Source organism: Haliaeetus leucocephalus, unplaced genomic scaffold, assembly GCF_000737465.1.
Source record: "Haliaeetus leucocephalus isolate CR32 unplaced genomic scaffold, Haliaeetus_leucocephalus-4.0 Scaffold751, whole genome shotgun sequence".
Taxonomy (NCBI): Eukaryota; Metazoa; Chordata; class Aves; order Accipitriformes; family Accipitridae; genus Haliaeetus; species Haliaeetus leucocephalus.
This window is the reverse complement of record NW_010973187.1, coordinates 13,858,281-13,880,528: the sequence shown is the minus strand read 5'-3', so window position 1 is coordinate 13,880,528 and position 22,248 is coordinate 13,858,281. Positions and strand designations below refer to the sequence as shown.

The 22,248-nt window shown below is 42.4% G+C and overlaps 1 protein-coding gene across 1 annotated transcript; it reads left to right on the top strand.

The window, feature by feature from the left end:
* The first annotated feature begins 1,602 nt into the window (after positions 1-1,602).
* Positions 1,603-21,637, top strand: DHTKD1 (dehydrogenase E1 and transketolase domain containing 1). Its single transcript, XM_010581109.1, has 17 exons — positions 1,603-1,618; positions 2,272-2,427; positions 3,188-3,399; positions 5,215-5,409; positions 5,728-5,997; positions 10,286-10,457; positions 12,036-12,234; positions 13,130-13,442; positions 14,347-14,431; positions 15,083-15,222; positions 15,608-15,758; positions 16,980-17,086; positions 18,178-18,342; positions 18,668-18,750; positions 19,861-20,030; positions 20,558-20,643; positions 21,101-21,637. Exons 1-17 carry the CDS (start codon positions 1,603-1,605, stop codon positions 21,200-21,202), a joined length of 2,622 nt encoding a protein of 873 aa, XP_010579411.1. The 3' UTR covers positions 21,203-21,637.
* Positions 21,638-22,248: the final 611 nt, after the last annotated feature.

Below are 22,248 nucleotides of genomic sequence, written 5' to 3'. Positions count from 1 at the left end.
CCGGGTCCGGCGGCGGGGGCTCTAGCTCGGCAGCCCCGCGGTCGCCTGAGGGAGGCGACGGCCCCGCGGGCGCTGAGGGGCCCAAAGTCCGAGGGCGTCGAAGCGTCGGTCCGAGGCGCTTTCTGCGCTGTTGCGGTTGCCTTCGGGACTGCCGGCCGGAGCCGCCGCCTCTCCTCGGGGCTGCTGGCGGGTTTGCAGTGGCCGTGAGGCAGAGCTCGCCCTCTCCGCTCAGCGGAGGCTCCGCCGGGTCCCTCGCGTTGGCTCCCCGGGAAGCCTGCCGGTACCCTGCCCGGTTCCACGGGCAGAAGTGACTGTGAGTGCATCGACTGCTGAAGTTACGTTAGTGAACTCCAGCTCATAAAACTACCTGTGCCGTGCGCCTGTGATTTCCCTTTTTTATATCTTATGGCTAAGTACGGATAACTCTCTCCTGTAGCAGTAACTGTGAGGCTTTTAGCTCAGTTCTATGGTGCAGAAAAATAATTTCAAGCAGAAGACTCTTCGGGGGTAGGAGTACCGTCCGTGCATTAACACCTCAGGAGACTCCGGTAGGAATTAAGCCCGTTGCGTAGAAGCAGGAGTGAAACTGGTTTTTTTAGCTCCTGGACACCGAGTCCCATCACTAAGTAGCCTCCTCGTTCAGCAAGGAAAGGGTTAATATATTTTTGCGTTACATTTTAAAAATCGCTTTTAAATGGCTTTCTTGCTGAGAGTGTGTCGTGGTTTAACCCCAGCCAGCAACTAAGCACCATGCAGCCGCTCACTCACTCCCCCCCCCATCCAGTGGGATGGGGGAGAAAATCAGGAAAAGTAGTAAAACTCCTGGGTTGAGATAAGAACGATTTAATAGAACAGAAAAGAAGAGACTAATAATGATAATGATAACACTAATAAAATGACAACAGTAGTAATAAAAGGATTGAAATGTACAAATGATGCGCAGGGCAATTGCTCACCACCCGCCGACCGACACCCAGTCCCCAAGCAGCAAATCCCTGCTCCCCACTTCCCAGTTCCTAAACTAGATGGGACGTCGCATGGTATGGAATACACTGTTGGCCAGTTTGGGTCAGGTTCCCTGGCTGGGCATGAGAAGCTGAAAAATCCTTGACTCTAGTCTAAACACTACTGGGCAACAACTGAAAACATCAGTGTTATCAACATTCTTCACATACTGAACTCAAAACATAGCACTGTACCAGCTACTAGGAAGACAGCTAACTACATCCCAGCTGAAACCAGGACAGAGTGTTGTGGGAGATGTTAGGGTTATGTTCTTCTGTTGCAGAAAAGAGAAAAGGACTTGTTTTGAATGGGCCAGCTGTGTGAACATAATAGCTGGAGCAGGGTGCCGGCAATGGAAATATTAATGTCAGAGAAATAACTTTGTTAAATGGTCTCAGAAATTGCATTGTTTTGGAAAATGAAAGTCTTCAGACCTGAATACTGTCAGCACTGTGTCTGTATTAGGGCAAACCCCCTACCCCCCGCTCATTGGAAATGCATTATAAACTGGTTTGTATCATTAATTTGTAGCAGATTCTGCTTGCAGTATATTCTGTTGGTTTACAATTTATTGATCTGGTCTGTGGCATGTGCTCAATGACGGTAATGTTGTGTGTGTGACCTTTCGGCTGGTCAAGTTTTGCTTATGTCAATAATTTTTTGACCTCGGTGCAAAATGCCTGCAACACTGTGTTGCTGGTGTCTGTTGAAAAACATGTTCACATATTTGCATTTTTAGTATGTCTGGCTCAGCACAGGCGCAACAGTCTGCACATGCTGTTGGCTGTTGGCTCCTGCAGACACAGAAGTTTTTTGAAGTCATAGGACCCAAATTATTGTTAAGAGCCTATCTTCCTGTCATTCCAGCAAGGAACAGGGAAGCACAAGTGGTATGATTTGATTTGGCCGAGGAAAAAAGACTACGTACACTGGTACCGTTCCATTCTCAAGTTGGACATACCTGTTGTAAAGAGATTGAAAGCAAAATGAAATAGCTTTGCCTGTGTTTACAGGAGCCTAACCGTGAGGGGAGCCATGGGAGAAATCTAGAGTACTTGTTTGAAAATTTGGTGGGTGACAAGATTTAGGAGTTTGATGATGGGAGCTGTTGTGGGGTGATATGGTGAAAACAACTGCTTAGAAAAATCATTTTTCCAGCCAGAACCTTGATGATTATCAACGGACAGAATACTCCTGTGTTAGTGCTATAAATGGATTAAATGTGAGTGCATGTGCGATACTGTTCTGCTTTCTTTTTGGTTTTAGTTGACCATGGTCTTGCTCGTTTAATAACTGCATATGCTGAACATGGCCACAAAGCAGCCAAAATAAACCCACTGTTTGCTGGCCAAGCTGTTCTGAACATGGTACCCGAAATCCAAGAGTTGGCAGAAGTTCTTCAAGGGCCTCTCGTTACTACAGGTAAGTCTGCAGCCTTATCAAGGCAAAATGTCTTCACAGGTTTATTAAGAGGCTGTGACCACTGCAGAAGAGCCAGATATTGAGTGGCGGTTCAATCAGTAATGAACTGTTGGACGGAAAATTGTTAACTTCAGCCTGCTTACATGTTTGTTGCAGAAATCGTCGTGTAATGAGTTGCTACCTTCTAGCATCTTCGGAAACCATGAAAATTTTTACTTGTTCTTACAACTACTAAGGTTATACATTAATTTCTTGTGTTGCTATAACATTCTATGATTTAGCATAATACTTAACACTGTAGTGAAGCTGCCAGAGCACTGGGGCAGAAGTCAAGACTTGTCTTTTCTTGGATGTCTTTGACTCTTGCTGTGGCCTTGAACAAAGGAGGGTCTCTATGCTTTATTTTCTCCATCTGCCAAACAGGTGCTTATTTACTTGTGATGCAGCTGGGATTGGAGCTCATCTCTCTGAGCCACAAGATACTGAGTGCTATACTGAGTCACAAAAACAGTGACTTTGTGTCATTGATGGTAAACTCAGACAGGCATTTTGAGCACCATACAAATAAGCATGAGGCTCTCAATAACACTGAAGTGTGCTTATAAAAAATGTTCTTTAGTTTTGTCTTTAAATGCAGGAAAAGAAGGCAAGATATGAATTTGTACTCTCAAAATGTTAATATCATTGCAAGACAACAGTTTAGGTCTTAGTGCTTCCCCCTCCTCCCCCAAAGTGGCTAATAACATTTCTTTCCCACCAGGGCTTCTAAATATGGGAAAAGAAGAGGCTTCCATAGAGGATGTGTTGGCTTACCTTGACCATATATACTGTGGGCATATTTCCATAGAAACAAGCCAGCTTCCAACTTTGGAAGAGAGAGAATGGTTTGCTAAAAGGTTTGAAGAGCTAAAACAAGAAGCATTTACACCTGAAGAAAAAAAGTACTTGTGCAAACTGATGTTGGAGTCCCAGGTACCTTGTTCACTATTGTTGGATTGTAATAGAGCTGTGGAGTCTGTCATGAACCCTTTACTGCTCCAGACAATATTCATGCAGAAAAAGAACAATCACTATGCTGAAAGGCCTTGACAGTGTGCAAGAGGAAGAAGTACAAGGTTTTGCCTGAAAAAGTGCAATACACAAATGCAGGAATCTCATTGGAGGTTGTTGCTGAATTTACTTAGTAGCCTTTATTGAAACAAATAGCAATATCATTTGGTTTGCCTTGATTACTTTTGAAATTATTTCTAGGAAAATAATTCCAGCCAGTTCCAGGCTCAAAAGGCTTTTAGAACTAATTAGAACATAGATTGTGTGTAATATATATTCTTGTAACATACATTGTTTATCATCTGGAGGCACAAATAATGACCCTACAAATCCATGAGTAATCACTCTTCAAAAGTGAGATTCTCTTAGGCTAATGATCTGATGGCTTATATTAAATGTTACTGATGGGGACGCAAGGTTGGGCAGAGCTCTATGAAATTTTGTGCTCTGGTGTAGCTCTTCTGCGTTTTCCTTTCACCCTCATGCAGATCTGTTTTACTAGCTTTAAAGTATGATGTCTCTCAAGGTTTTGGGAGAGCAAACCAGAGTTGGACTGAGGTGTTAGCCATGTAGCACTGGTAAATTTGCTGCTTTTCAGCAAAGGAATCTTTGTTCAATGCATTCTGTAAGGAAGTGAAAGATTTATATACTTCCAAAATGTATAGAGAAAATTTATTTCAATAGTTCTGTACTGTGAAAAATTTTCTTTTTTCTCCCCTTTTCTCCCTGTGTTATCCAGAAGGATGGAAAGGTAGAAGAGCAGGATCTATGAAGGTGTCCCTGTTGCCAGTTTTCCAAGTGGAAGGAGTGTTAAATGTAATACATGTCAATGACTAAACAGAAGTATATGGCACATTTTGTATTTTTCTTGCCTCTTTGGCAGTTAGAGGAATTGACAGTGACACAGGAAGTTGAAATCAGGACCCTGATGTATCCCATTTTGATTTCAGTATGACCAGAACTGTACTTAGACTGTAGAATTTAACCCTGACAGGAAAAACTGCTTCTGTGTGTGATTAGTTTTGTATACATTATTCCTTAGAAGTAAATGTTGTTTACAAGGTGTTCAGCAGTTGGCTTCGATCTTTGGCTGTGGCTCAGTCTTCCCTTCTCAGTTACAGACTTCATTTATTTTCAGTCTTCAGTTGCAAAATGCTACAGACACTTCCAGTGCTTCCAAAACTTTGTCACTTATGAGAACTGTCTAGGAGTATATGAATGGAGTGAAGTGAGAGGAGTGAGAGGATAACGAAGTAAATGTAGATTGGTTTATTTTCCTTCTCTCAAGCGTTCTTCCATCTATGTACTACAGACTGTGTCTAATAGTAATTGGAATGAAATGCTGTGCTTCTCTAGCACGTTGCATCTCAGCATAGTTAAGGTTTATACTGTAAAGAACACCATTCCTTAATTTCCACCTGAAATAGGTAAACTATCAAGGAATTTGTAAATTGCTCTGGTGTTATATTTCTTCATGCATCTTCTTCCATGTTAGATAGAGAGAGTTTGGTCCTCAATCCAACATTTTTCTGCTTAAGAGGAGATAAGAGCTGGTTTCTTGTAGTCATCATAGCTTCAGGTCTTAGACTGCGTGGGTGGAGAATGAGCTGAGACTTTCAAGGTGTATTCTTAGGCTTGTATGCGTTAAAGGTACAAACATAAATTATATTTTAATTTTATAAACAGAAGACTGCTCCTTAAAATAGCCTAATACTGAAGTTCTCCTGTTTTTAATAGGAGTTTGATCACTTCTTAGCCACAAAGTTTGCCACAGTGAAGCGGTATGGTGGTGAAGGAGCAGAGAGTATGATGGGTTTCTTCCATGAATTGTTCAAGATGTGTGCGTACAGTGGTGTGACGGATATCATTCTTGGAATGCCTCATCGCGGAAGACTTAATCTTCTCACAGGTTTACTTCAGCTTCCACCTGAGGTAGGAGATTTATAATCTCATTGGCAGTTACTCTGTGCCTGGTTTATTTGCAATAAAATAAAACCCCCAAAGTTTGTCATGTTGCAAATGCTGGAGCAATAAAAAAGTTACCTGTGTGAGAGTATTTTCCCCTCCTGTCAGCATTTCAGCCAAATGTCCACAAGAGACTGGTAAAGAACTCTAATGCAGGTTTTTATGTGCTGTTACCAGAAGTATTCTTGCAGTTTCACGAGTAGGAGACCATACAGTTCATAAATGTTTTTTTTTAATGTGTCACTTAATCGGAAAGGGGTTTTAACCAGATTTGTTTCCATGCAGCTCATGTTCCGTAAGATGCGTGGTTTGAGTGAGTTTCCAGAGAATTCAGCAGCCATTGGGGATGTTCTCTCCCACCTGACATCTTCTGTAGATCTTGACTTCGGTTCCCACAGACCCGTGCATGTCACCTTGCTACCTAACCCGTCACACTTAGAAGCAATCAATCCAGTGGCTGTGGGCAAGACACGAGGAAGGCAACAGACTCTGCTCGATGGAGATTACTCCCCAGAGAGCTCCGCACAGCCTGGAGACAAAGTTATTTGCCTGCAGGTATTTTACTCACAATTTGTAACTGATCTTTGTAAGAATTCCTGGACTAGCATGTGAACAGAAGTGGTATATATAGAAATACCAGACAAAACTGAATTAATGTAGAATATCAAGAACTGGGATCCTCTTTATGGAGAAAGAGGAGGGCAGGCAGGATTTCCAGGTGACATATGTGATGATACTGGCATTTAAACGATTCCACTTCTAAGATTTCTGAAGAACTGATTTATTTTAATAATACTCTGCATTGAGAGCCACGTGTGCCTTTCCTCACAGACCACTTTTGCATTAAAACCACCACTATTAGCCTTCTTTTAAATTAAATGGGTTTGGAGAAGAGCTATCAACAAGGTTGCAAAATATACAGGAGGGTTTAGAATTGTGCCATTTTATCATGGTACTGTTGAAGAGTCTGCTGGAATTGGTTTTTACTTCTTGAACTGTCTTTTAGAGCTGTGTAGGCAGTCCTAAATAGTTCCTTGATAAATTGTCCTTTCTTGCATTGTATTCAACTTGGAAATACAAGTGAGTCAATCTCTTAAACATTTTTAAAGCTGGGAGTAAAAACGAGTTGGGGCAGAACTGTTCTTCTGTGAAGTATAATAAACATGGAGGAAGTTACAGGTGGAAGTGAAAACGTATTTCAGTTAAATAAATATTTTGCTTCCTTCTGGAAGGATGTGGATACTGAGAAAAAGCAGAAAGGAGAATATGAAATATTGAGAAAAGTGGAGGCAAGTTGGGATTCTTTTTGTTCTTATTTTTTTATTTAAAAAAAAAAAAAAGGCTTTGGGGCATGCAAGTGCAGGAAGAAAAGGTTGTTGCCCGATGCGTCTTCTCCTCATCTTTCAGTGCAGTTATGTCAGTTAGTTTGATAAGATATTGCTGCTTAGATTCTGTCTGTCTCATAATGTTAGATCTTCACTGCATACCAGTGAAACTATTATGACTGTAAACAAAGATTCTTCAGGATAAATGGACCCTCCCTATGCAAGAAAAATTTAACTTTTTGGTTTTTGAAGGGCTAAGTGGTAGGGAGGGTTGCATAGTAGAGAAGAACAACATTTAACTCCAAGCTAGCCGCCTCTGTGTTAGTAAACTGACTCAAACTATTCCCGAAAGAAAGAAAATGTTCCATGTAACATAAACATCAGTACTTGTAATTATGTCTTTAAGAGGTCCAAGAATTAGATAAAAAAAAAAAAAAGGGTAAATTTTTACAGTTATGACTGTTAACTCTCATGCAGCTAATCAAGAAGAAAGAGATGAAAGCAGATACCTCCTCTTTCAGAATTGGTATAGAAGTTTCTCTTTGGGCTTTCTGTTTTCGTAGTGCTTAATCTCCAGAAATGCAAGAGTAGAAACTCTCAACTGAGGTTTACTCTGGTATTTGTTCTATTCTTCCACTAGCCTGAGTGCCACAGCTTGAGGGTAGAAAGAGTAAAGGTCGAGTAATATGTCACTGTCGTTGGTGAGCCTAATTGTTCAGGGTCTGAAGATCTTCTTTTCTGGAACTTCAGTGTGCTCAGAATATCTGAAGACTTGCAGTGGGTTGACCCTGGCTGGACGCCAGGTGCCCACCAAAGCTGGTCTATCACTCCTCTCCTCAGCAGGACAGGGAAGAGAAAACATAACGAAAAGCTCGTGGTTCGAGATAAGGACTGGGAGAGATCACTCGCCAGTTACCATCACAGGCAAAACAGACTTGACTTGGGGAAAATTAGTTTAATTTATTACCAATCCAATCAGAGTAGAGTAATGAGAAATAAAACCAAATCTTAAAACACCTTCCCCCCACCCCTCCCTTCTTCCTGGGCACAACTTCACTCCCAAATTCTCTCTCTCCTCCCCTCCAGTAGTGCAGGGGGACAGGGAATGGGGGTTGGGGTCAGTTCATCACACGTTGTCTCTGCTGCTCCTTCCTCCTCAGGGGCAGGACTCCTCAGGCTTACCCTGCTCCACCATGGGGTCCCTCCCATAGGAGACAGTCCTCCATGAACTTCTCCAATGTGAGTCCTTCCCACGGGCTGTAATTCTTCATGAACTGCTCCAGCGTGGGTCCCTTCCCCGGGCTGCAGTCCTTCAGGCACAGACTGCTCCAGTGTGGGTTCCCCACGGGGTCACAAGTCCTGCCAGCAAACCTGCTCCAGCGTGGGCTCCTCTCTCCACAGGGCCACAGGTCCTGCCAGGAGCCTGCTCCAGTGCGGGCTTCCCACCGGGTCACAGCCTCCTTCGGGCATCCCCCTGCTCCGGCGTGGGGTCCTCTGTTCCCGGGCTGCAGGTGGAGATCTGCTCCCCCGTGGACCTCCCTGGGCTGCAGGGGGACAGCCTGCCTCACCATGGTCTTCCCCACGGACTGCAGGGGAATCTCTGCTCCGGCGCCTGGAGCACCTCCTCCCCCTCCTTCTGCACTGACCTGGGGGTCTGCAGGGTTGTTTCTCTCCCAAGTTCTCACTTCTCTCTCTGGCTGCGGTTTCTGTTGCACAGCAACTTTTTTTTCCCTTCTTAAATCTGTTCTCCCAGAGGCGCTACCACCGTTGCTGATGGGCTCAGCCTTGGCCAGCAGTGGGTCCGTCTTGGAGCCGGCTGGCACTGGCTCTGTCAGACATAGGGGAAGCTTCTAGCAGCTTCTCACAGAAGCCACCCTTGTAGCCCCCCTGGTACCAAAACCTTGCCATGCAAACCCAATACAAGGCTGTAAAACTCTTCTTGGTTAAGTACCATGAACACTTCTGCAATGCCTAATTGTCCATTTCTGCTGATGAGTGGCATATTTTTCACCTTCTTGCATGCCTTGACTCCACTTACTGAACATCAGGCAACTACTGGTGTTTATGATATGAACTGAAATCTGAGAATAAAGTCTCCCTGAAATAAATTTTACATATGATGTTCCACTGTCAGGGTCACTTGTTTGATGAATTAAACTTGATGGTGACCTTGCTTTTATGTTCTTTGCTAATGCTGCCCAGAAAAAACATGTGCTGGCAAAAACTGTTTCCAGCTTTCTGCTAGAATGAGTAAAATCCTACCTGCACCACAGGAATTGAATCCTCTGGGGTTTGAGATGCATATGAAGAGTCTTCTGTATTTTAATAGTCATGCTGTCTGTAGGCTTTAATGCTTTGGGATGTACTGAAGGCCATAAGTTCTTTCAGGTGTTCTAGGGTCTTCACTCAAATGGCATCACCAAGATATATAGCCTTCTTAGGCAGCAGAAGAAACCAGAAGGGAAAAATGAAAACCCAACACTTCAGGAACAAATGTAGCATGGTAAGGGATAGAGTGGGGATGCTGTGTTGTCTCTCTTGCAGTAGTTAACTTTGTTTTTCTGTGATGTCTTTTAAGAGAAGTCTCTATATTAGAACTGCATAAAACCCAGTGCTGTCATTTCACTGGTTGATTGCAGCTCTACTCTTTTCCAGGTGTATTTGTACCTCCAAAAGTCTCTTAAGGCTTGAAACCATTAACCCATAACTAGAAAGTAGAACTATCATTTGGTTTTCAATAAGAAACTACGTCAGTCTGCAGTGACTTTGATCTGCAAAGGATCGAATCTGCATTCTGAGGAAGCTGTGATCATATCAATGGAGAACTATCTCTAGTTTCGAAACACTGAAATGCTAGATGATAGTCATTCTAGTATCTCTAGCCTTTTTGGAAACCTGGATTGCATATCACAGTAGTTTCCTCTCCCCTTCCAAACTTCTTTTTTATTTGCAACATTTATTTGCAATTTTGAAATGTAGCTAAGAACTTAGGTTTTATTTGCTTCTAGGTGCTTCTATTCAGTTTCTTTTCCACTTTTGTCTCCTCTTGTGTCTGTTTTTGTCTCTATTTGGTAAGGTGGGAGTAGGCATAAGTCCCAGTTCACCAGCATTTAACTTTCAGCAAAGCATGTAGCAAATTCTGTGGTGACTGGCTTCCTTTTGTTCAGTGGTCAGTGACTTGCTACTGACTGCTGCAGCTTTGCTATAGCCATGATAATTGCAGTCATTTATACACTGGTGGGTCAATTTTAAAATATTATAGGTCAGTTGCAGGTAGGGGTTACATCAGGCAGTCGTACAGATGTTGGCTGCTGTGACCTTCTGTTAGTGATAAGACTATATAAACTCTGAAATCATGAAAACAGTCGTCTGAAAGGGGTTAATAAGTGGATCCGGCTGAAACTGTATCTGTTCCACCTACTCAATTTAAAAGGTCTTGCTTAATGAGTTATGGTTTTGATTTTGCTGTTCCTCCAGTGCTTTGTAATGAAACTTTTCCACCTTCTTCCCTAATGCAGGTTCATGGTGATGCTGCTTTCTCTGGGCAAGGGATTGTTCCTGAAACACTGACCCTCTCTAATCTACCACATTTCAGAGTTGGTGGGAGCATCCATTTGATTGTTAATAACCAGCTGGGCTATACCACTCCTCCAGAGCGAGGAAGATCATCTCTGTACTGTAGTGATATTGGTATGTATAGTTGAATCAGAAGAAAGATTGCCTGTTGTGTCAGAAAGGATTTTAACTCCAGTGTGAATATATGCTGTGCTATGGGTTTTTTCTAGCAAATGCCTATCAACGCTAGGGTGTTAGATTAATATATCTCCATTTTCATGATAGAGCAGAAATTAAAATCATTATCGATTATTACCTCCTACTAGCAAAAATTCAGATGCCAAAAATATGCCCTCCCTCATCTGCTTTATGACAAAGACTAAATACCAAGGGAAAATCTTGTCACATTTTTACAGGATGTTATAAAATATTTGCAAGATTACTCTGAAGTCTATAACTCATTTAATTTCTCCCATGTCACTGACAGCTTTTAAAAATGTGTTGTGATGGAGTGTATAATAGATGTATTTTAAATATATCTTGTTAAATTTAATCAAAATTATTCCGGTGTGTTTTCTAAGCAAGATTTATAAGTCAGATACTCCTTCATTTTTCTGTTTTGTTTGTTGTCAGGTGAGCTTGTTGAGCTTTTAATTGAAAAATGAGGCTCATGCCATTTCTAAGCTTCAACTAGAAGTCTTTTGTTTTGGACGGGCCTTTCTTAGTAATAAACAGATATATTGTAATCACCAAGATCAGAGGCATATTAGTTAGTTCCCTTGTGTATGTTTCGTATAATTAAAAATATGCTAACCTGTGTTTTTAAGACTTAACATCAAGTGTTTGTGTTTGTCTTACGGTTTCATCAAACCAAACAGATAGATTCATTAACTCTGGTAAGGTAGATAGCATATTATTATTATTACTTTTACCCTGGGCTGGTTTTGTGTTATGGGGTTTTTGTTGTTTTGGGGTAGTTTTTTTTCCCCCTCCATCCTTAGTTTTCCTTTCTTCTTACCTGGTCAGTGAGGAAGGAGCTGTGACCCATTTGAGCTTCAGGATTTTGCTAGGGAGGGAAATTTTATGTGGGTCAGGAATGGCTGAAGTATATTAATTTCCCAGAATTTGGGCAGATAAAGTACAAGAGGAGTACTCTGTTGCTAGAAGATTTGCAGCCAAATTGTCGTACGGGAGAGGGTGTTAAAACATTGGAATTTTGCAGTGTTCTCTTTAATGAAGAGACCTTTCTGCCTGGAGGAGCAGTGGATAGAATGACTACTAGCAAGGGAGAAGATTGTTTCTGGCCTGTATGAATTCATAGTAGTGATAGCTTAGGATAAGAAGGAAACAAAACTCAGGGTTTTTTTTGAAAGAGAAGCGATCAAGTAGTTCTCTGCCATTCCCTGCAGACTTCCATTCAGCTTAATAAGATGCAGGAACTGTGTATAGAAAGTCCTGTGGGAACTGAGTGCTGGTAAAGAAGTTGTATTTGTCACAGTTCAAGCACAACAGGTTGGGCTAATTGCACTTTCTCTTGGGGAAGACTCCTACTCCTTACCCTAGCTCTCATCACAAAGAGCATCTTGTGTAGATTTGGTTTTGTTAAATACAATTCACATGACTTGTCTGTCATTTTCAGCAGAGTAGGTGTGTGTCTGCTTTCTTTGGGAGGGGTTGGGTGTGATTACTGTTGTGTTTTGAATCCCTGGGCAGGTAAAATTGTTGGATGTGCAGTTATCCATGTGAATGGGGATGATCCTGAAGAAGTTGTCCGTGCCACACGACTGGCTGTCGAGTACCAACGCCAGTTCCGCAGGGATGTGATAGTAGACTTGCTGTGCTACAGGCAGTGGGGCCACAACGAACTTGATGAGCCATTCTTCACCAACCCCAGCATGTACAAAATCATCAGGTAAGGGTAACACCACCTGATGGGCAAACCCAAAATGTACTTGTGTCTACACCAACTCAGTATTGCCTGCTACTGTAATAGAGGTCTCTGTATAATGAAGATCCTTTGCCATACCGACAAGCGTTTATGTAAGTGTAGCTACACTGTCAGCAGTCCTTGACTAAGGTGTGAGTCTGATAATGAGATGTTAATGAAGGTAACCACTAGTGTTGGTTCTTGAATATGTGGCCTGGTGCGTCTTGGAGAGCAGTCTTGCACATAGCCCTTGGATTTCAAATTCACCATCGCGAGTAATCAGTAGGCAAAGTTTACTTCTGCGTGCCAGAGGGAAGCATAGATAATGTGGGAGAATGGGCAGGAAGCCAGTGTGATGTTTATCTTGTCTTTGCCTGGTCCTGCTGGTACCAATGGGGACTTATCTTTATGAGCATTTAAATGTATTCAGATTTCATCCTTATCCCCAAAGAAAAATACATATAAAAATTCACTGGCCAATGAATTCTCATATTTTAGGTGAAGCATTTATAGAATGGATGGCTTGGTTCTCTGCTAATACTGAAAACCTTCTGTCAACTTGTCTGAAGAAAATATGCATGATAGCACAGAGTCAGTCTAACTGGGAGGTTTTTTTTACTTGCTTTTACCTGTAACTGCCAACTATAGGCACTTTTTTTTTTTTTTTAAATAAAGGACTGTAAAGCACATATCCAAGAGAACTGTTATCTTTTTGGAAATGTCAGGAAAGCAAACTTGATGCAAAGGAGTATAATGCACCAGAACATAATTTATTTTAGTTTTCCATGATACCTGACAGTAGGAAGATGGTATTTCCTTGTTCTGCAGTGACACTGCTTTCAGGCTTAATGTCTATGGGGTTTGATTCCCTCCCTGACAGATCCCGTAAGAGTATCCCAGACACATATGCAGAACACCTAATAGCTGCTGGGCTCATGACTGAGGTTGAAGTATCTGAGATAAAGACAACATACTATTCTAAACTGAACGATCATCTTGCCAACATGACTTTGTATAGTCCACCTCCTACCAACCTGCAGGCTCACTGGAAAGGCTTCGTTGAGCCTTCTGCTAAAATCACCACTTGGGACACAGGTATGCCTGTACCACTTCTGCAGTTTATTGGAGTCAAGTCTGTAGAGGTGCCTGAAGAGCTCCAGCTGCACAGCCATCTTCTGAAGACCTATGCACAGGTCAGTAGAGCCTAATGATGCTTTTAGTCCCATTGCTCAAAGATATGACCTGTTACAGGAAAAGCTTTAAACACAGCAAGGCTGCCAGTTAGAGAATAGCATAATATTCTGTAGGAAAAACAGCTCACTCTCTTTTTCGAGGCTGAGATTATGCTATTTTTCCTCCAGTTTTGAAGAAAGACCTGTCCTCTCCCTCAGGTCTGACCATATACTTAATTTTGTTTTTTTCAACAATATGAGTGTTTATGTTTTCTATATATACACATAAGCATACACATGTGGCCAAGTTTGACAGTCAGTTTTTGATAGCTCATAAGTTTGTGTGCAATAATTGGATTGGTTTGGGTTCATGAACGTTTCCCTTTGATGATTGATGACCATGCACAGGTGTCTGGTTGGCAGCCATAGAGAGACCGTGAGTTGAATATTGCAGAAAACTGATGTTCTTGTCTTCCCAGCCCAAGGCAAGAACACCACAGCTGGGTATGATCATTTGTCTGCAGTTTTGCAGGCCAGAACAGGGGAGAGTTCTGGAGACTGAAATACGCCTGGTATCTTTCATCACTGCTTACCAGACAAACCAAAAATCTGTCAAGAGTACACTCTGTGCTGTGCTAAGATTTTAGTATTTTCAGACCAAGATCTAATTTGTCAGTCCACAGTTTGTTGACTGCTAAGTGAACACATGGGTCATCCATGTGGTCCTCAGGGCAACCTTCTTCAGGATGTGCTGAAATAAGACTGTGTATATTCCAAACCAACCGAAGCTGCCTGTAGGAATATGGCATTTCTCTCTATAGTGTTTTGTTTTTTCCCTAGCTTCTAATATTTATCTGTGCCACCAAAAGAGCTACAGATGGAAAAAGGCAAAATGGTAATTTTTCTTTGTTGTTTACTTATTTAGTCAAGAGTTCAAAAAATGGAGGAAGGAAAAAAGCTGGACTGGGCAACAGCTGAAACTTTAGCATTTGGTTCCCTGCTGAGCCAAGGTAAGAGGCAACTAGACAGCAGACAGTATTTTTGCTTTAATGTCAGTAAAGTATAACATTAGGCTTCTTAGGTGTTTCTAACTCTAAAGATTGAGATGATGTATAAATCTGACAATTTGCATTTGCATGGTACTAAGAGAAGGTAGATATGAATCTTGTATGTCACTAGTATTTGTAGATTGAGTACTAAATGTCTTCAAAGAATTGTTGCTGCCTCCCACTCCCCCAAAACATTTGTGCATAGAGCTAAGCACAGGAGCAATGCAGCTGACATCAGTGGGGCCCCCCAAATACTTTTAAAGTGTGTTTCATGCTACTACGTCTTTTCCCTCCTCTCTAGCCTGAATTTATATCTCCATTTACATATGATACAGAATGCACATTTTTTGCAGTTTGCTTCAGTAATTTGAACCATTTGCCACAAAATAATTCTTGGCTGCAGAGAAGAGAAATGTCTGAGCATCTCTCTGCTTGTGAGTTGGAGCTGCTGCTGGTTAAGAATTCCATCTCAAGTTTCATGTTGCTGATGAGGGGAAATCCAAGAAGAGACGTAACAAGAGAAGTAATATTTTAGAAATGGGGAGTTGTTGTCCTGCATGTTTTCTTTTTACATGACTTGCTAATCCAGTGTTTTGTTTGTTGCTTGGCAAGGGTTTAATATCAGACTAAGTGGACAAGATGTTGGCAGAGGAACCTTTAGTCAACGACACGCAATGTTGGTTTGCCAAGAGACAGATGATACCTACATTCCTCTGAATCATATGTCCCCAGACCAGAAGGGTTTCCTAGAGGTAGGTTCTGTGATCCACAAGACAACCTTCTTCAAGTTGTGCTGAAGCAGAATGCATATTTTAAAGCTGCTGAGACAAATGTAGGTAGCCTGTATATTCTGGCAAACCCCAGGTAGAGAGACAAAAACTGTCAGGCCATCCCCACTCTTTCTAGTTATCCTCTTTAAAAATTTAACAAGGGCTTTTGCTTTTCCTTGAGAGATCAGCTATTATTCTTTTCCCCTCAGTGTCTTCATTCAAAAGCAAAAAAAAGAGGTGACCATCAGTTGCCTTTAGGAGCGCATGTCCTCAGTGTGCTTAACACTGATGTGCCTGGTTCCAAAGGTTCTTAACCCTGGGTTGTCTTCTTCCTCACCCACCCCTCCCAACAATTTCCTTTTGTTAGGTGAGTAACAGTCCCTTGTCCGAAGAAGCTGTGCTTGGTTTTGAATATGGAATGAGTATTGAGAGCCCTAAGTTACTGCCAATTTGGGAAGCTCAATTTGGAGACTTCTTTAATGGAGCCCAGATAATATTTGACACTTTCATCTCTGGAGGTGAGTGTACAAGGAGCTAATATATTTAAAAATGAATCATTTCTACTAAGCACATTTTTAGAAAACCCTTCATCTTTAAAGTAAAAGGGCAACATGTTGACAAAAGAAGTCTGTTTTCTCAAGAAGTCTTGTGAGCATGCCTGTGTGGTCCTGACTTCTGTGCAGTTTTTCTCTGAAGACCATCCATCTAAAATGAAAGACACCCCACCCTTGGCAGAAGACAGTCATTCCAAAAGGATAGTTGATTATATTAATGGCCTTTCTCCTCCTCCCTTGCCTGCCCTGCCATTTATTTTACTGTGTGTATGTATAGTTGATAGCTCTTTAGGCTGTGCCTTTCCTTCATGAGGCATCTGAAAAATTCCTGAAGCGATACAGAAGGAAAATAGTGATGATTTAAAACAAACAAACAAACAAACCCCCCCCACAACAACGCCTTACAACCATCCTCTATGTTTGACTCTAGCATGTTTTCTGAGTGCTCAGATAAAAGATCTCTCTGAGCTGGAACATACTGAGAAAATGCTAAGATTGATTTCTAGAGTGGGATGCCTTGTATGTAAACGTCCTGTATGTACATGCATGTAGACCTCTGCACTCCCTCTGTAATCACAGATGGAAATTCAGAGGCGCTTTTGTCCCACCCATCCTCAACATGTATTTGAGGCTGGGATGAATTACCTCCTGGATTTGACTGTAATCCCTTAAATAGCACAGGGGGTTTGACAGAGCTCAGGGGAGCTAGCCTGTGGCTAGCACTGCTGTGGTAGTTAGGACTGGCTCACAGGACGCTGCCTGGGTCACACCTGCAGAGAACCAGATGACAAGGTATGCAGAAAATAGGCAATGAATTATGGTTAGGGGGACCCCTGTTAGTCAGGAGGACAATTCCACTAAGAGGATTCTTGCATACTGTGGTGATGTTTTGAACTAAGTTTTAAAATCTTCACCGTGTCACGTGCTCCACATGGAGGCTTAACTCTTCTGGAAGCCTGAAGTTACATGATAATTTCAGAAACTTCAGATCATCTTATGTGTACTGTTCCACTGTTGTGAATCTCATGACAAAATGCCAGAAGCATGTTTCAGGCTTGTATTTAATGATGTAGAAATTGGCTGTTCTTTTTTTCCCCAAGTAGTTTATGCAAAGTAATGTGTGTTTTGAGGCTTTGTTTTTCTGTGGAAATCATTCTTTCCTTCCCCCTCATTTTGTGTTTTCAGGTGAGGCCAAATGGCTTCTGCAGAGTGGGATAGTAATTCTTCTTCCCCATGGCTATGATGGTGCAGGCCCTGAGCACTCATCCTGCCGGATGGAACGGTTCTTACAGGTACCCTGCCACACCTCTCAGATTCACATATACCCCATCACAACACTGGCAATCAATGCTCTGGGAGTCTGGCCGCAAAATGCTCTATTCCTGGTGTACCTGCTAGTGACATCACAAGGTGGAGACATACCAGGATCATACCATCATGATGAGATAGGAACAGGCTGGGCTGAAAGTGGAGGAAGAAGGGGTACTGTGATGAGAAGGTGTAGGTCTAGAAGTGGTGAGGAAGCAGTTTTGGTTTAAATGCTGCCACAGCAGCTCTGGTGCAAGACTCTGATTGAACCTTGTAGTAAGTGCTTGCTGTTCCTGTTGCATCTCTGTCACCTACCCAAGTGGGTGTGTGGTAGCATGAAATTTCCTAACATGGGGTTTGCATAATGTTTGCAGAGGCCCTGTGCCCTCAGCAGAGAGCCCTAGTGGGACATGCTTCAGTACTGCTGGCTGTCTTTTTTCTGATTGCTGCTGTCAGCAATGTCACTGTACCACAGCATGAGTCCAGTAGCAAGACAGAATTGCTGAATTGCAAATAGCAGACCTCTAATGAGCACTTCTTATAGAAAACATTTTGGGGGTTGGCATCAGAAACAGACAGCCACTCTCTTAAGCAAACCACTCGCAGATCTGTCTGCTAGGCGCAGATCATACAAACAGAGTGCTGGACACTATTTAATATCAGTAAATCTGTGGCACATTTAAAAAAAAATTTTAAAAATCCACTGTTTTGTGCCCTTGTGACTGTAGTAAGTAAATGAAAGCATTTCATCTGAGTAATGGCTTAAGGAGGCGTTTGCAGCATATTTAGAGGGATGCTGCCACTCTGATGAAGAAGTCATGACCTCTCCACTGTTAGCAAAACTGTCATGCCCTGGTTACAGTGTGCTAGGATGCAGTTCAGATATAATCTTACCAGTTAAATGCTAAAGCCATTTCTTCTCTGAAGTTCTTCCCTTGCAATCAATGTCTGAATTGGTATATTTGCTCTTCTATTCTTATACTAGTCAGTGTGCCTTACGTGCCTGCATCTTCTCTTGCATATTTGGCTCACTGCTTGCTTCCTGACAAGGTATTGCTGTGTTCCCCTTACACAGATGTGTGACAGCTCAGAAGAGGGAGTTGATGGGGACCAGGTCAACATGTCCGTTGTGCATCCCACCACCCCAGCACAGTATTTCCATTTACTCCGGCGGCAAATGGTCCGAAACTTCAGGAAACCTCTCATTGTTGCTTCTCCCAAAGTGTTACTCAGGCTCCCTGTAAGCCAAAAACTTTCTTTTTTTTTTTTTTTTTTTTTTTTTTCGGTAAAATTGGTAGGGTTTTGCCTGTTTGGGGCTGAATAGGTTGAGGATTAAAGCTGGGTGGAGGTGAGCTAGAAGGAGGGTTGATTCTAGGTCTGGCAGTGTTCTTGGGAATCTTACCATCCCACCTTTCATCAGTGGGAGTGAGAATGGGAATAGGAGGGAGAGGGAAGACTGTATCTTTTGTATTTAACCAAAACCGTGTCTCAGTATCCTCTCCCCAACTCTGGCCTGAGGGAAAAGGCAGCAAGATTTGGTAACTTCCAACTCTTCCCCCATGTAGGCTGCTGTATCAAGTTTTGAAGAAATGGCCCCAAGGACAACATTCAAGCCTGTCATTGGTGACTCCTCAGTAGATCCGAACAGGTAGCTCTACTTTCTTAGAGGAAAAGCTCAGAAAGGGTGTCCTGTCCCTTTCTCCTACCTAACAGCTCAATTTTGAGGTGATATGAAAGAGGTGACTTTGAGGGGAAAATGTTTTGTGGTGGGTGACTTAGTTTTACTTGTTTCTGTCCTTTTCTTCTGCTTACTTGTTGGTAGTTACCACATCTGTCTGCATAATAGTGTTCAGGCTTTCAACCCTTGCCCCCACAGGGAGGTTGTGACCATAGTTACTAATCTGATGGGCACTATTCTGCACCATGCCCATTAGCTAACAGTCACTGGGAGCAGCTGTCACGTGAAGAGATGCAGAATTTTTGTTCTGGTGTTGGAACACCTGAGCTGATGAAGTGAAGTTAGGGCAATAATAAATTGTGTGTGTATATCTCCCTCCCTTCAAATATTATAGAGAATCCTGTTCACAATGGGCAATTCTGGCCTTCATTTTTTTTCCCTCCTAAGGTTTTTATCTAGTCCTTGTCCCAGCCGTACCCAAGTCTGACAGCATCCCTGATGTTTGCATCCTCACCCACAATCAAAAGGCTGGAAGTATCTTAGCATCTTGAGTTTTTTAAGTGGGATGGTGAGGCACAAAGGGTGAGGTTTATCTCCTTGCCTTTGTCCAGTAAGGTTAGGCAGCCAAGACCTCTCTGACTACTGGATGGTATTGCATATCTCCAGCAGGCAGTTACTCTTTGGCATGGGAGAGAATTGTCCTCTGGAGGTACTTCTCTCCCTCTCTGGTTTATTCTCTGTGGAGAGCACATGGATGACTAGCTTTGACTAGGTGTTTAATTTTTAGATAGTTAAAGCTAAGAGAGATGAGTCCCATTGTAAGATAACTTTCCCATGATTACTGAAGAAGCAAGACCTCTGGGCTCTGGCATACTGTGCCCAAAAGTTAGTTTGCCAACTGTTGGACGGGAGTGGGAGGGAAGGGAAGGCAAAAAAGAGAAAAGATGGTCTAGAATAGCAGTTTAGCTTCATAAAGTTGTCTTTAAAGTTTGGCTGGTTGGTTTTGTTGGAAGTGTGAAACTGTTCTGCATAGAGTTTCTGTAAAACACTAAACTTGGAAACATTCTTATTTTTCTTTAGTGTCACCCAAGTGGTGCTCTGTTCTGGTAAGCATTACTATGCTCTGGTGAAGCAAAGAGAAACACTAGGAGAGAAACAGCACAATACAGCTATTCTGAGACTCGAAGAACTGTGTCCTTTCCCCCTGGAAGCTTTACAGCAAGAGTTGAGCAAATACAGCCATGCAAAAGGTCAGCCAGATTTTTACCTTTGTGTTTCTAGACTCTTTGCAGTACTTGAACTGCATCTGTTGCCTGCCTTTTAGGATGAAGAGTCGTAGTGGCTTTTCCCTCTTTGCTCTTCCTCCCATACATCTAGTGTTTCTGGAACGGCATAATACAAATGTTTACCACTTGTGCATAAGAGAGAACTTGTCTCTCTGCTATTGTTAGCTTCCATAAAGCACTACTAAAAATCAGAGTGAACCATTTGGGGCATTTTTTGCATTGGTCTTTGCAGTCCAGTCCTTTAAGTAGCTTTTGAAAACGGCAGTAGAAAAGGAGAATATACCCACAGTATACCCTAATGGTGGACATACTTTTGGTTTGACTTCAGCAAGCTGTGACCTGCAAGGGAATTCAATCTGGCAAGCCTTCATTTCAAAGACAGTGCCATGACAAAAAAGGTAGCGGTGCTGCAAAAGGAAAAAAACAGATTTTCTTGAGCTGCTGGAAAGATAAATATGTGCATGTGTAATGTACCCTTATCCTTCCTTTAGTCTTCATCTGGAGTCAGGAAGAACCACAGAACATGGGTCCATGGTCCTTTGTGTCACCACGGTTTGAAAAGCAGCTGGGGGTTAAGGTAAGATGTTCCCATGGTGTTTTAGACTTTAAAATGAGGTTTGAAGTTCTTGAATGCAAAATTCTGTGGTGCTTACGCAAAAAACTAATCTTGATGCCTCAATGTTCTAATTTAAGCTACTTATGCTCTTTATAGCACCATTTAGTGGTGACAAGCAGGACCGGAACTTTCTTTTACCAGGTATTTAGTCTGAGTAGGCAGGATGATGAAAGATCCCAGGTAGGAAACAACATGCTTGAAGTGACTAGGAGGAGAATCCAAAGCTGCCATTTGCTCTGGCAGATCATGCACTGTCATATTCTTGGAGCCATGGTGTTTGGGAGATGGAGGATAACCTCTTGCATTACTTTCAGCCGGGACTGCCCAGTATCTGACAGCAGCCACGGCATCACAGGACCTCAAGATGCGATCCTATGCTTGTGCTTCATTAATCATTTCCTCCTGACTCAAATTTCAGCTCCGTCTTGTGAGTAGACCTCCTTTACCAGCCCCAGCAGTTGGCATTGGAATCCTACACCACCAGCAGCAGGAAGAAATTATTACCAATACATTTCTCTAAGTTTTCAACGGAGGGACTACTCCTGCTATCAGTCGTGTTTGGTGCCTCCTCCTGTGAAGAAGACAAAAGCCAGACCCTTAAGACTCTTAGTTCTGCAAAATGGAAAAAAAGAATGGAAGAAGTTCTGTGATGATGAAGCAATTTTTTTGTGTAGGGGAATACCTAAAGATGAGAGGTGATGCCTGTTACTCTAGATACCTCTTGTTCTCTTGTAGTATTTTCTAAAAAACATCTTTTTAAAGTTAAAAAACAAATAATCCAGTCCAGGGGGCAGATTGCTGAGGTGGCTATAAAATACCTTCTGTCATGTTGCTTATCTGCACTTGACAGTTCCCTGGAATGGTGCATGTGTGGAAACAGTTTCTGTTTCCACAGAAGTGTTAGTGCTGTTTGGTTGAATAAATGCTTCCCCATGCCTGGAAATGAGCCATTTCTATAGCAGAGTGTTGAGGATTTTCTCATTTCTTTTCCTGTAGGCCAGGAGTGAAATCTGTTGCAGCTGTTGGTGCTCTTCTCAATACATGAGTTGTTAAAGCAGCATTCCTGGGGGGGGACCTTGCCGGATGGCTCCTGAAGGATTTAGGCACCACTATTTCTCTTGCCTGGAGAAGCAGTGCTTTTATATCAAGCTTACAGGGTGGAAGGCATGCTGCAGGGATCATGCCATATTTTAGAACCATATTTAGTAGAGGCCAAAACATTTTCTAGAGGCTAGCCTGAACAGTGACACTACCTCCGACCTGGGAAATTCTTCTCAGTGTCCTTCTTACAGTTCATTGGTTTTTTTTTTCTTAAGTCCAAGACTGTACTGTTAAATTGGTCCATTGGTTTAGTCTTCTGTGTTGACAAGGAACGTGTAGCTTCTCAGTAGTAAAGCCAAAGGGAAGTGCATTTAAGAAACCATCTCTTTTCCAGTCCCAGGTTGCTGTGCTGTTTCACCAGTTCTCAGGAATGTGGCCTGTTTTTGAGGGCTTACTTCTGCCCAGTTTCTTTCTTCAGTGGTCCTTAATTCCCACACAAAATCTTGCTCATGCTGGAAGAAGGCT